Genomic DNA, 14,116 nt, shown 5'->3' with positions numbered 1-14,116 from the left:
AATATGCGTACGAGGGAAGAAGTAGCATCTTTCAAGCTGGGAAAAAAAGATAGGCGTTCCTCTTTAGCCAAATATATCCTGTAACATCAGAGTAAGTAATTGTTTCATAAACTATGATTTCCTAAGACTGAATCTTCATTGTCTTGTTGGGTGAGATTTCCCACCGATCTCCGTAATAGCTTTAATGTAATAATTAGGAAGCTTAAGGCTATTCTAGTATTTGAACGAGACGTGAAACTCCGTCTGTAAAACTCCCTTCTCTTGTCCGCCCTTCGCAGCGCCCGATGATGTCCTAGCAATGCTGAGGGGCCCTGACATTTGGCAGTCCTTGCTAAGCTGTGCATATCGACTTTAGCTTACACATCCTTATTTTACATAGCCAGCAGTACCATGTAAAAACGGGATTCGTTTCCTGAGTCTGCATTTGAACATTCAAGACGAGTGAAAGGTTGAATTGGAGAAGAAGAAGAAGAAGCATCTTCCGTACGTCCAATTAATTCAGGACCACAGTGATCCACGAATCAATCACGAGGTGGCCTGGTGGCTTCATAGAAATGAGACGAGATGAGACCTGTTGCCCTGAACCTGCTGGCAGGTCAGGGAATCTTGTTAGTTAATCGAAACAGATCAAACCAAAGTGGACTCATTTGGTCAAGGAATGTTGATTGTTCAAGGTGAAGGCATATTTACAGTAACTTCTCTCTTATGTACAGCAACAAAATATATTACATCTTGGAAGAGCCACCATTCCTCTCATCCCTTGTTCTCTGGAAGGCGTTTTGAAAAAGAGAGATGCTCCCTCAGAGTTTCATTTTCTTCACCACAGGAACGGGCAGCGCTTGAAAGATCCTCACGGCGTCCTCATCGGTCTCCAGCTTGATCCAGAATGGCTGGAAACTGCCCTTGTAGCCGACAAAAGCCATTTTATCTTTAAATAAATAAATAAGAGCGCGTGGTGAGAAAAACAATCCGGGGCAATATTTATAACCAATACTCTGCAGAGAGTGTATTTCAGCACCATCAGAGGCCATTTCCATGAATCATCATCTTTTAATGACCCCATAATCCCTTGCGGGGTGGAGTCTGGGCAACTGAATGGAGATGAGTGTTTACTGGCCAGATGCCCTTCTTGTCGCCAATGCGGAGTTTTGTTCAGCAGATATATTCTCAGTGTGCCCAGAGAGAGAGAGAGCAATATCTGCCTCTACCTAGGATCGAACTCACAGCCTCCTGATTGTGAGGCGAGAGCTCCACCTCTAGGCCACTGCATCACTCATGAATGCCACACCTTAAACCCGCAGCATCTTTTCCAGAGAAGATGCATGTTGCTTTCTCTTCCTTTGTCCTCTCAAGAATCTTTTGGAGATCATAACCAAAAGCATCAAAGAGCCGGTTTTCCAAGAAGAGTTGGTTGATTATTATTATTAATATTAATATTAATATTAAAGATGGTTGAGCTTAATGTTCCTTTTGATCCCTTCCATCTCCACATTTCTATAATTCTATGAACAGCCCTTTCCCCCCACTTTAATGGGCATTAAGATTTTTTTTTTTTAAAGTTGAGTGGGTTGAATAGTAGCAAACTAGGAATTGAAAAAGTTGCCAAAAGTTGCATTTGGTGATAATAGAATTTCTAGGGATGTTCTAAATATGAAGAACCCAATTTTTTAAAATCCAGTTTTCTCTCTGGCTACGACACTGGGACAGATGGAACTGATATATGGAATACTTAAAAATACCTCTCAAATACTCTTTACATTCAGTAAAAACTCTGCAATATTTCTAAGGAGTTTTCCGATCTCGACACCCAAGTTTACTTTCCTGATGCAGAATCCTTAGTATTCTTTGCTGTTTTTAGAATCCGGGATTTCTAAATTGATTGTATTGGAAGTACAGCTGAATTGTATACCGTATTTTTCAGAGTATAGGACACATCTTAGTTTTTGGGGAGGAAAATAAGAAAAAAGCTGATTGGCAGGTGGATCGGCCTCCCGGAATACCCCCAATCAGCTGTTCCCAGAGGTGAATTTTAGCAACAGGTTCATTGGTTGTGAGCTCTGTGCCTTGCTTTTTTTTTCAGCCTCTGAAACTTCTGAAACTCTGTTTCAGAAAAAAACTTTTTTTTCTGCCTCTGAAAGCCTCCGAAACAGAGCTTCAGAAAAAAAGCCTTTGAAGCTCTGTTTGGAGGCTTCTTTTCTGAAGCTCTGTTTGGAGGCTTTTTTTCTGAAGCTCTGTTTGGAGGCTTTTTTTTTCTGAAGCTTCATTTCTGATGCTTTTTTCAGCCTCTGAAACCTCCATTTGAGAAGCCGGGCGGGGCTACATTTGGAGTATAAGACGCACCCAGATTTTCACCCTCTTTTTTGGGGGAAAAAGGTGCATCTTATACACTGAAAAATACAGTAACTAATATTCATCCTTTGGTGGGATGGGAGTACCTTTGAGTCTGTCTTGATTCCTGGTGACTGCCTAAATAAGTCCCTGGTAAGTTGCCAAGGTAAGGTCGTGACAAGAATTCAGAAGTGGTTTGCCATTGCCTCCATGCTTGGGCTGAGAGAGATAGACTGGCCCAAGGTCACCCAGCTGACTTCATGCCTAAGGTGGGGCTGGACCTCACAGGATGATTTCTAGCCTGCTGCTTTAACCACTACAGCAAACTGGCTCTCCAGGCTTGGTGGCGCAATGGTTAGAATGCCGTATTGCAGTGTAACTCTGCTCACATGGCCAGGAGTTCAATTCCTTCGATCCTGACCAGCTCAAAGTTGACTCAGCCTTCCATCCTTCCAAGATGGGTAAAATGAGGACCCAGATTATTGGGGGCAAAGATGCTGACTCCTTAAACCGCTTAGGAGGGCTGTAAAGGACTGTGAAGTGGTATATAAGTTTTAAGTGCTATTGCTCCATATTCATCATACTAAAAACCATTACTGGACTATTGTAATGCTCTCTACATGGGGCTCCCCTTAAAGAGCACTCGGAGGCTCCAACTGGTCCAGAATGCGGCCGCGCGGGTGGTTATGGGCGCAACTCGTTGTGCCCGCGTGACACCCCTCCTGCGCGAGCTGCACTGGCTCCCAGTGGTCTTCCGGGTGCAATTCAAGGTGTTGGTTACCACCTTCAAAGCGTTCCATGGCATAGGACCCCGGGTACCTTCGATACCGTCTTCTGCCACCAATAGCCTCCCATCAACCAGTCCGTTCCCACAGAGAGGGTCTCCTCAGGGTGCCATCAGCCAAGTTATGTCGGCTGGCGACACCCAGGGGGACGGCCTTCTCTGTGGGAGCCCCAGCCCTGTGGAATGAACTGCCCCCGGAAATACGTAAGATCTCCGACCTCCGGGTGTTTCGCTGCGCACTGAAGACCCTGTTGTTCCGCCAGGCAGGGCTATCAACATAATTTTAAATTGGGGTATTTTAAATTTTTGGGGTTTTAAATCGGCCAAATCTATTTAATTATTTTAATTTTTAATTATTGTTAATTATTATCCTGTGTTTTTAAATTGGCTGTACACCGCCCTGAGTCCTTCGGGAGAAGGGCGGTATAGAAATAAAATTATTATTATTATTATTATTATTATTATTATTATTATTATTATTATTATTATTATTATTACTGAATTTTTGATTGGAAAAGGGAAGGCAAAAAACTGTGTTACAGAAAGGGCCTCTCCTCTCCAAAGCTTCAGCTCAATGCACTTGTAGTAAGGATTTCAACAGTTTACCAAAATGAAACATTTGGAGTATATTCAAATGTAAAAAAAAACCTGGATGGACAATTCTTACTGGTTCTACCACGTCTTTTTCTCTATTAGCCTTCTAAGTGAAAAGATGTAGGGCAGTAAAAAATTATGATCTGAAAAGAAAAGTGCGGCCATTACACAGCAAAACCTGCTGGAAAGCGTGCTCTTCACAATATTAGCCATAATAAAAGTATACGACATTTCATATTATATTTTACAATATTAATAACGCGTTACCTTTCAATTTAAAGCCGGGTTTTGCTCCAAGCGTCTCCAGGACTTTGGTCCATGGACTTTTTGAAACAAACCTTCCTTTTGAGGTCATCACCACTATAGAACTAGAAGAGAGCAGAAAAAATTACATGCATCATTTCGTGGAATTAGTTATTCACCAAAATTGATTAGCAGAACAGCTGCTCATCATAGAAAGCCACAGAATTTAACAGAATCTTCCTTTCTCCAATCCTTCCCCCAAATTTGCTCGGTACGGCTATTTAATCTGATCAATTTATATATGGTTTGGTTGTGTACGTTCTTTTGATTGTTGATTATGCTGATAAATATTTCTGGGGCTACCTCAGTTGAAGGTTGCACACTGTAATGGATGACTTTACAAATATGTCTTCTTTCTGAAACTTGGAGAGCCCCTGTTTCCAGTTAACTCACTTGTTTCGAATGTTGTTGACGTAATTGATGATCTGCGCTGGGATTCCTTGCAGAATAATATTTTTGAAACTCATCCGGTCAACAACTTTTCCTTCGTGACCATCAATCACGACTACTTGAATACCCTCTTCAGAAAGATAGAATGACTTGCCGTCAACCTACACAAAAGGAAAAAGTGATTTTTAAACATCCTCCCAGAATGGAAGTTTGGAAACAAATTGCTGCTTGTTCTGAATGTTTTCTTGGCTGCTTCATTTTGGATTTATGTGGTCTGCTTACAGAATTCTATTGTAAACTGAACTCAAGATGAACATCCCTGTATAAAAATAAATTGGTAAGAACAGAGGACAAATTGATAAAAAAAAACCTATAACTATTTATTAAGATACAAATTGGAAGAAGAGATAGTTAAAGAAAATATGATAATTTGGGTGAAAAATTTTGGATACAATATTGAATTAGATAAATGGGAGAAATTATGGAATATAAATTACAAACTAACAATGTCTGTACCCTATAAAGAAAATATATATAAAATGGTTTATAGGTGGCATCTCCCACCTGCCAGATTGGCAAAGATGTTTCCAAATACCTCCCCATTATGTTGGAAATGTAAACATCAAAAAGGAACTTATTATCAAATGTGGTGGTCCTGCCATAAGGCAAAACAATTTTGGCAAATAATTAAAACACAAATAGAAGAAATTATAAATCAACAAATAGAAATGAGGCCAGAAACCTTCCTACTGGGAATAATTACCGGGTCATATGAAAAAGAAATAAGATACTTAATTATTCACATAATTACAGCAGCATAAATAGTTTTCGCCCAAAACTGGAAAAACAATGACATACCATCAGAAGACAAGGTGATTAGAAAAATTATGGAGTGTGCGTAAATGGATAAGCTCACAAAGGAGATACAAGAAAAAGATGAAACAGAATATTACTTAGTCTGGGAGAAATGGTATAAATGGTTGGAGGAGAAAGGGGGAAAAAAGGGGAGGGACAAAAGGTAACTAAACAATGGTTAAATCAGGTGGAGGAATATGGAAATAAATGGGGAAGATATAAAAATTGTGGAAAGGAAATTAGGTACCTGTTTATGTTAAATGTAAATAAAATATTTAGATTAAGAGAATATATTATAATGGTATATATATGATATACTAGAAATATATGTATAAAAGATATATTAAGATAAAGAGAAAATGTATAAATATGGATTACTGATGCGAAGATGTTGAAAAGAAGATGTAAATAAAAAATAAATAAATAAATTGGTAAGTTAATAAGCATTTTTTTAAAAAAATGGGGTGCAAAAACTTACTGAGATATAGGCAAAGTCATCCTTGAGATGGTAATATTTGGTCTTGTAGCTGTCTATCTTCAGCTCTACAAAATGATCCTTCTTGATCTATTTTTGAAAAAGAAAGAAAATGGCATTTGCATCTAATCTTTCTAAAGATTAGGATTTAGGATTTTCTAAACAAACTTTAATATCGGAATCAGATCTGGACAATTTATGGCCCTACTCTGAAGGCATCACAGCCAAGACTCCAACAAACCTCCTTTCCTTTCCTTTCCTTTCCTTTCCTTTCCTTTCCTTTCCTTTCCTTTCCTTTCCTTTCCTTTCCTTTCCTTTCCTTTCCTTTCCTTTCCTTTCCTTTCCTTTCCTTTCCTTTCCTTTCATGGTATAAAATTAGAAACCTTGACCCATGTGGAAGAAGATATAATAGACTAAATTTTTTATTAACACCATGAAATTAAAGCTAATCAAGAGAAAAATCCTCTTGACTTAGATGATCCGGGACTGGAGTTTGGTTCTATAACAGTGGTGGGTTGCCCCCGGTTCGGACCAGTTCACAAGCGAGCACGAGCATGTGATCCCGTTGCAAACCAGTAGTAAAGGTAAGTAGAACCCATCCCTGTTCTATAACTGTGTTCACATGTTAAGCTGAATCACAAACTGGTTTCAGCCCGCATGGTTAGTTTCTGAGTCAATGGTTTGGGTGGACCTGGAACATTTAATTAATTGAACAAACAGGTATTAAATTAACCATGGCTAAAGGATATTGAGTAAATACAGAGTATGACCAATAGAATCCCCTGTCAGTAAAGCTCCTCTCTGCCAACACATGAAGAAAGGTTTTTCTACTGAAGCCAACGTGAAGAGAGGCTCAAACCAAGCCTCCAGGCTTAACGTATTCTAAAGTCAAAACAAGACCTTGAAAATCCCAGAAAGATAATCCCCTAAGGAAATTAAAACAGTAAATCAATATACCATGTGTGCACTAGGCAGTTTTTTGGGCATTGGCACATCCACTGTTGGCTTCTCGGCATATTTTGGATAAGCCAGAGCTTCACAGTCACTGGTACCAGTTTGCTTAGGGATATTGGCTTTGATCCGGATCCGTTCACAGCCTCGGTTAGAGCAGAAAGCAAATGGCTCCTTCTCATGCTGAGCTTTCAGTTTCAGAAATAACAACCTATTCAAAGAAAAAAAGAAGAAGAAGAAAGCAAGAGTTGAACAGCAATGACCAAAGATGTGTCATAGTCAAGACAACGGACATAATCCGAATAGGATGCCACCAGGGGTGAAAAGCTCTGAAGTCTGCTACTGGTTCACTTTGCTACTGGTTCACTTCACGTGCGCATGCGTGGTGCGTGCCAAACAAGTGCTTTGTGTGCAGGCGCTACTGTGCAGCACTGAAAAAGGTTTTTCTGAGTCTTAAAAGGTAAGTAGAACAGCGAGGGGTAGGGAGAACAGCTGTGCTGCGCAATTTAGATTGGCTAGAAAGCAGGATTTCCTGCTTTCTAGTGAATATAAATCGTGCGGCACAGCTGATTGTTGGAGATACTGGTTCTCTCAAACCGGTAGCATTTATTTTACTACCGGTTCAGGCGAACTGGTCCGAATCGGTAGCATTTCACCCCTGGATGCCACTCTTCCTGGCAGTGGCAAAAATGAAACTCCCCTGGGACTTTCCAGTGGAGGTGCACCCCCTTTTTCCTTCTACCTGTAGCCTATATCCATAAGGGTTAGGATGGATTCTTTCTTTTGGGGCAGGAGGGACTGCAAGGGACAGTGTCAACCCTGAAGCTGGCCTGACCTGACTGAGGTCATTTTCTTTCTTGTTGCTTCAGCGCTGACAAAGCCTGGAGCTGAGGGGAAGGGAGGCGGGGAGGGTTAGTAGAGATAGTTGAGGTGCTGTAGTCAAAATAAAATTCTTTCCCCTGGGAACCAAGGACATTCATGCAGGTGTTTGGAAGGAGGAGACTGGGATCATCTAACAACTTGACAGTGTGCTGATTGGACATTGTAACCAGTGACTCTGGGTAAGTGACAAAACTTTTACTTTTAATTAGGTGAAGATCGGCGGGACTTTTAGAGCTGGTTTTCACCAGGTTTGTGCTAATGTGAGATACACCAATAAATTTTTCTTTCAGGAAAATGCCTGCCTCGGAGTCAGGGGTGGGATTGAAAAATTTTAGCAAGGGGTTCTTTGCCTGGTTGCTGGGTGGGCGTGGCCATGGGGGCGTGGCCTACTCAGCCTCCTGCACCATGGCTGGGGGGGGGCATTTTTGCCCTCCCCAGGCTCTGGAGGCTTTCTTCAACCCTCCGGGAGGGAGAAAACAGCTCCAGAGGTCCTCTGAAGGCTGGAAACAGACTTCCGGTACTTCCGATAGGCCTGCTTTTCATCCTCCCAGAGCCTCCGCATGGGCCCTGCACTTAACTCGCATCCAAAGCGGGCCATGTGGAGACTCCTGGGAGAGGCGGGACAGGGTAGGCGGGGCCAGCCAGTCCTTGCAACTACCGATTCGGCAAACCAGATGTAAAATTAACATTGGTTTGCTCGAACCAGCTAAATCCCACCTCTGCTCGGAGTTCTCCTTGTTGCGGATGTATTACTTGGAGCCCTGACATTCAGGCCTCTAGGATTTAAAAACCAAACCCTCTCCCTGTTCATGTGAGTTCCCATTATCTTTTGGATGGCCAACAAGAACTCTGGAAAAGTGTGAAAAGCAGGCCTCTCTCTACCTCTCAATGTTCTCATGAACATTTCAAAACCCATGAAGGTAGATGGCAACTGATGTTGTCCCATGAAGCGAAGTGGCTAAGACTGCTGTTGCGACAAAGCTGCAAGGCCACATATGGTATTGCTTTTCTTGCTGAGGACATTCCCATCAAAAAGGACGTCAATGGGCAGGATTTGAACCAATTACACACAACAAACCCTAAGGACGACGGATGTTGTCATGCATTCAAATCCAGTCAGAAATATAGCTCTTTCTTATCCCTAAAAGCCCACGAAAATTTAAGAATGCTTGTTAATTCCTTACCCGGTGTCTTCATCCCAGTAGTAGTAGCCTTTGGTAGGATATCGATATTCAAGTTTGTCCATTTGAAGAGCTGGGTAAAACACCCCTGTTTTGTAGGTTTTCTTCAAAAGGCGATTGTGAATATCTGAGAGAATGGAAAATGTTGTCCCTTTAGGATAACAAAATCCAACTTGGATCCAGTCGTTCCTAAATAAAGAAAAGGAAAATAAGCATTACTAAAAACAAAAAGCTCAACCCCAAATCTCATGACTATGACTTTTCTGGAACGCGCCACAAGCCAAGTCAAATATTTAACTTTTTTTTTGTTTGTTTTTTAAAGTGATTCTATCCATGCTGGCTTAAATGTTTAGATGTTGGTGCTTAACTAGTTCCAAAACGATTTAAAGATCCATTAATGTCATATGGAAGAGTTCTCCGGTGGTAGATCATTGGCTCTGAGTAAAGAATAAGTTTGACCCATTTCCTGTATTCGATTGCGAAATCGTGACTGCTTTACCTCTCTTTTGCAAGAACTTAGACTATCTAGGTGAAAAGATGGTAAAACCCAGAATGAAAATTTTTGCAATTATGATGCCAGAGCTGGAAGATTATAATGTGTTGTGTTTCCTAGATCAGGGGTCCTCCTCAACTCCTGGGTTGCAGCTCACTACCGGTCCATGGTCCGTTCAGAATCGGACTGTGGTAGCAGTAGGTGAGTGCAATGTGCAAGAGCATCTTTACTTGCATGCACAGTGGGCAGATGAGCGTGCTTGCGCAGCTCCCTTTGTACGAGCGGCATCGCTTACACAAACGCACAAGTGCTGACCCACCACTCGTGCAGAACGCTCCCCCCTCTCTCTCCCCACTGCCAGTCTGCAAAGCTGGAAAGATTGGAGACCGCTTCCCTAGATGATGGGCATTAAAAGTCCAGAAAGTTTTCTTTAGGGCTTGCATCAGGGGTGAAATGCTCCCGGTTTGGACCGGATCAGGCGATCTGGTAGCGATTGTGGCAGATGGTTCGGAGAACCGGTAGTGATGGCAGCATGAGGCTCCGCCCACTCACCCGCGTGTCATTACTTCCTGCTCTTAAAAGGTTAAAAAAAGGCTCTGACGATCACGCACCACAACTGTGATCGTCAGAGCCTTTTTTTTTAACTTTTAAAAGCATTTTTTTACAACCTATTCGCCCAATTAGGATGTAAAAAAATGCTTTAAAAAAATAAAAAACAAACTTGGCCACGCCCACCCAGTCACATTACCCCCCAACCAAGCCACGCCCACAGAACCGGTAGTAACAAATTTTACATTTCACCACTGGCTTGTGTTGTGGCTCCGTCCTCCGAGCCTATCTTATCGAAGGAAGAAGGCTCCGAACATGAAGGAGAGGAGATGGCCAGGCCTCCCTCTCCAGGACCCTCCTCTCTAGCAATGCCTCAGGTGTCTCCCGAAGGAGAAGAGTTTGGCCAGGAGCCAGGTGTTTCCGAGCCGTCGGATAGTGACGAAGAAACATTGTGGTTGGACCCACGCCAGCGTCGGAGAGACAAGCGTGCGCAGCAGAAAAGGAGGCGTGCCAGAGATTAAGCTGAGTCACTGGACCACACCCCACAGGCTATAAAAGGGAGTGTGGTGGCCATTCAGACTCTATGATGGACAAAGCTAAATCTCTGGCGAGTCACTTTGCACCTTTGGACACAACGCCTATTTGCTGTGGATTTAATTACAAACTGGACTATTCAGACTGTGTGTATTTTTATCTGTGTTATCGGAGTAAAAGTTCTTGGCAGGCAGCTACGGAGTTGCTGCCAAGTTCCTTATCACTGAAGTTGAGTGTTTGAAGAGTTTATTTAACGCTCGGCTGGCTGGTTGGGTGCATGTGTGGGACGGGGACAGAACAACTTGCATGCTCACTTATTGAAATTGATGAGCCAGATAGCCAATTCCTCAGGAGCTGCCTTGTCCCAGTGGATGGTGTAGCCTTTCTGCAGAGTGATCACAGGCTGATATTGTTGATAATGGGTACTTTTGCTCAGGGCGCCTTCTAGATACAAGGGATGGGTATAGAAGTCATTTTTGATGATTTTCATCTTCAGGTTAGAGGACTTATATGCTTGGATGTAGACCTGTTCAGGAAAAAAAAAAAGTCCTTTATAGTACATTTAATTATAGTATATTTAATTAGAATGCAGTACCGCAGGCTAATTCTGCCAACTGCCAGCAGTTTGAATGTCACTGGCTTAATAGCAATAGCACTTAGACTTACCGGTATATATCACTTCGCAGTGCCTAACAGCCCTCTCTAAGTGGTTTACAGAGTCAGTATATTGCCCCCAACAATCTGGATCCTCATTTTACCAACCTCAGAAGGATGGAAGCTGAGTCAACCTTGAGCCTGCTGAGAATCGAACTTCTGGAGTGAGCAGTGAGTTAGCTCTGCAGTACTGCATTCTAACCACTGCACCACCACGACTCAAGGTTGACTCAGCCTTCCATCCTTCTAAGGTAGGTAAAATGAGGAGCCAGATTGTTGGGGGAAATATGCTGACACTGTAAACCGCTTAGAGAGGGCTGCAAAGCATGGTGAAGAAGTATATACGTCTAAATGGTATTGCTATTTATTCCCCAGGGTTTTTTAAATTCCTGCCTTCAATAAGAACTTTCCATCCAACTCTATCTTTCAAGCCAATGGCATTGTTTTAAAATCTATTTAAATCTTTCCTGTTGCATGAAATTTGGCTTCCCATTCAGCTAACGGCGCATAGAAGAAACTAAGACTTGTAGAAGGCTGTCATTGAGTTTATTGGAGCTTTTTAATTTCTAGGAATGGGGCTTTGTGGAAAAAGCTTCATTCTACTAATTCTGTTATATCTTTGGGTTTCTATTGGTTTGCAAATAGCTCATACATTCAATTTTCAACCTGTCCTAGGTGTGACCGGGAACTGTGAATCAACAGCCCTCCAATCTGCGTGCCCACCACCATCCGTGCTACCTGTGCATAGCGTCCACTACAGATGGATCCTCTCCAGTCTGGAACTTCAATGCAGTCTCGATGCTTAATGAGCCAATTGTCCTCCTTGATCAGGTATGATCCAGGATATTCTGACACAGAGCCATCCACATCATGGAAAACGGATGTTTTATCGCCATCCATGTCCAACCCATTGAACCAAGGCCCAGGTTCTCCAAAGAAAACTCTGGAGGAAATCTACATGGAAGAAGACAGACATAAAAAGGTAAAGGTAAAGGTTCCCCTCGCACATATGTACTAGTCGTTTCCGACTCTAGGGGGCAGTGCTCATCTCTGTTTCAAAGCCGAAGAGCCAGTGCTGTCCGAAGGTGTCTCCATGGTCATGTGGCCGGCATGACTCAATGCCAAAGGTGCATGGAGCACTGTTACCTTCTCACCAAAGGTGGTCCCTATTTTTCTACTTGCATTTTTTACGTGCTTTCGAACTGCTAGGTTGGCAGAAGCTGGGACAAGTAACGGGAGCTCACCCCCATTACGCAGCACTAGGGATTCGAACCGCTGAACTGCCGACCTTTCGATCAACAAGCTCTTAGCCACTGAGCCACCGTGTCCCTTGTTAAAGAAAGACATATGGCTCTGTAAATGCTTGGATCTCTTTGAGGAGAAACACAACTTGCTTCCCACATGGTAATCTTTGAATATACATGTTCATGGTTTTCCTCCCAATAATGGAATATATGTTCATCATTTGTTTATTTAGACAGATATTCTAATTGAAAAGTGTGATCATGTGGCTCCAGGATGCTACAACCATCATAAATATATGCAAGGGCCATTATCATGTGATCATGGGGATGTTGCAATGCTTGGGTGAGGACGAGTCATAAGTCACTTTTTTCAGTGCCATTTTAACTTTGAATGGTCACTAAACGAATGGCTGTAAATTGAAGACAGCGATAAATCCCTAAAATTTAAAACGTAGCCAAAACCAACTCGTAGATCCTTATTTGAAGCTAAATCCAAACTCAGTTCAACACCAGCTGCAAATGTACAGGGAGGAAATTCTGTCATTGGGGCAGAATTTCCTCTGCAAATTCTGCTATGCCTCCAAGATTTGTTCTTGGCACAATCCTTCAGTTCATCAATCTACCCTGAAGACAAACTCACCGGGACATCTTCGAAGAACAAATTTGTGACGTTGTTGTTGGGGCAACTTTGCCAGGCGTTGTTCAGGCGGAAAGCCAGGGCACTGGTATGTCGGCCTTCCAGTGCAGCAAATTTTCGGAAAGTGCAATTCTGAACATTGATTGGTCCATCATAGAACTGAATGCCTCTGATTGGGAAATTCCTGAAACATATTTGTGAAAGATGTGCATTAGAGTTGGTTCCAAGGGATTGCTAGAAAGCACCAGCGTATTGCCAAGAACCAGGGTGGTGCAACAGTTAAAGGACCAGGATACCCAAGTACAAGTCTATACTTAGTGATAGAAGCTTGCTGCTGACTCTGGACCAGTCACTGTTCTGTTCTGTTCTGTTCTGTTCTGTTCTGTTCTGTTCTGTTCTATTCTATTCTATTCTATTCTATTCTATTCTATTCTATTCTATTCTATTCTATTCTATTCTAAACACACCTCAGAGTTTTTAAAGTTGTGTTCAAGCTGTGAATGGTCGTATGTGCCTCTGTGTTGAATATTTTATATTTCAACTATATGGGGACATTTTTGTCTGTGACTGTACATACGTCCATCCATTTATCAAGTATCTATTTGCCAAACCCTTAAGAAGCAATATATTCATTCATTCATTCATTCATTCATTCATTCATTCATTCATTCATTCATTGCGTGAAACATTTCCCAAAGCAGAGATCTAACAAGTGACTACAAGAAAACAAAAGTTTGGAGAAAAAGAGTGGAAAGAAAAGAAGTCTAAAGGCAAATCGTTTGTCAGAGATGCTTTTAAATTAGCCAGATATTCCAGAACAGAGAAAGCATGTGTCTGAAATCTAAATCCAAGTCTAGAATGAGGGTTTGAGAGAGGATAAAGCTTTCAATGGCTGATGTTTGTGAGGTCCACATATTGGCTCCAGACTTGACAGAGAATTTGCTCTTGTGTTCTATTGTGCACATTTCTCCTGGAGGCATAGTAGCTGGCTACTACCAGAGTAGGAAGCTGGACTGTATCATCTCTTCAGTTGGATCCAATTTGTGATACAGGGAAGTTCTTAAGAGCCGGTTACAATTACTATACTAATGGGAACCAATAATGGTAGGATAGTAGCATTTTTTTGCATTCCATGGGGTCCACATTGATATCACAAGCCTCAGTCCAGATGTGCAATGGATAACGTGATTTAAAGTGCAATAGACAAAAGCTATCGACTCTTATCAGAAGGAAAGACAGTTTTCATGCCGTTCTTTCAAGTC

The 14,116-nt window shown here is 42.0% G+C and overlaps 1 protein-coding gene across 1 annotated transcript in view; it reads right to left on the bottom strand.

The window, feature by feature from the left end:
* Nucleotides 1–800: 800 nt before the first annotated feature.
* CEMIP (cell migration inducing hyaluronidase 1) overlaps nucleotides 801–14,116 on the bottom strand; it is an 80,548-nt gene continuing 67,232 nt past the window's right edge. Inside the window, 9 exon segments of the mRNA XM_070953815.1 lie at nucleotides 801–928; nucleotides 3,974–4,074; nucleotides 4,403–4,560; nucleotides 5,733–5,819; nucleotides 6,687–6,891; nucleotides 8,747–8,932; nucleotides 10,634–10,845; nucleotides 11,712–11,927; nucleotides 12,858–13,038. Coding sequence (XP_070809916.1) covers nucleotides 801–928; nucleotides 3,974–4,074; nucleotides 4,403–4,560; nucleotides 5,733–5,819; nucleotides 6,687–6,891; nucleotides 8,747–8,932; nucleotides 10,634–10,845; nucleotides 11,712–11,927; nucleotides 12,858–13,038 — 1,474 coding nt within the window.

The sequence above is a fragment of the Pituophis catenifer genome, unplaced genomic scaffold, assembly GCF_029215685.1.
Source record: "Pituophis catenifer annectens isolate HBS135680 unplaced genomic scaffold, rPitCat1.0.hap2 SCAF_14, whole genome shotgun sequence".
NCBI classification, from domain to species: domain Eukaryota; kingdom Metazoa; phylum Chordata; class Lepidosauria; order Squamata; family Colubridae; genus Pituophis; species Pituophis catenifer.
The sequence above is the reverse complement of the archived record's forward strand: the minus strand, read 5'-3'. Positions and strand labels throughout refer to the sequence as shown.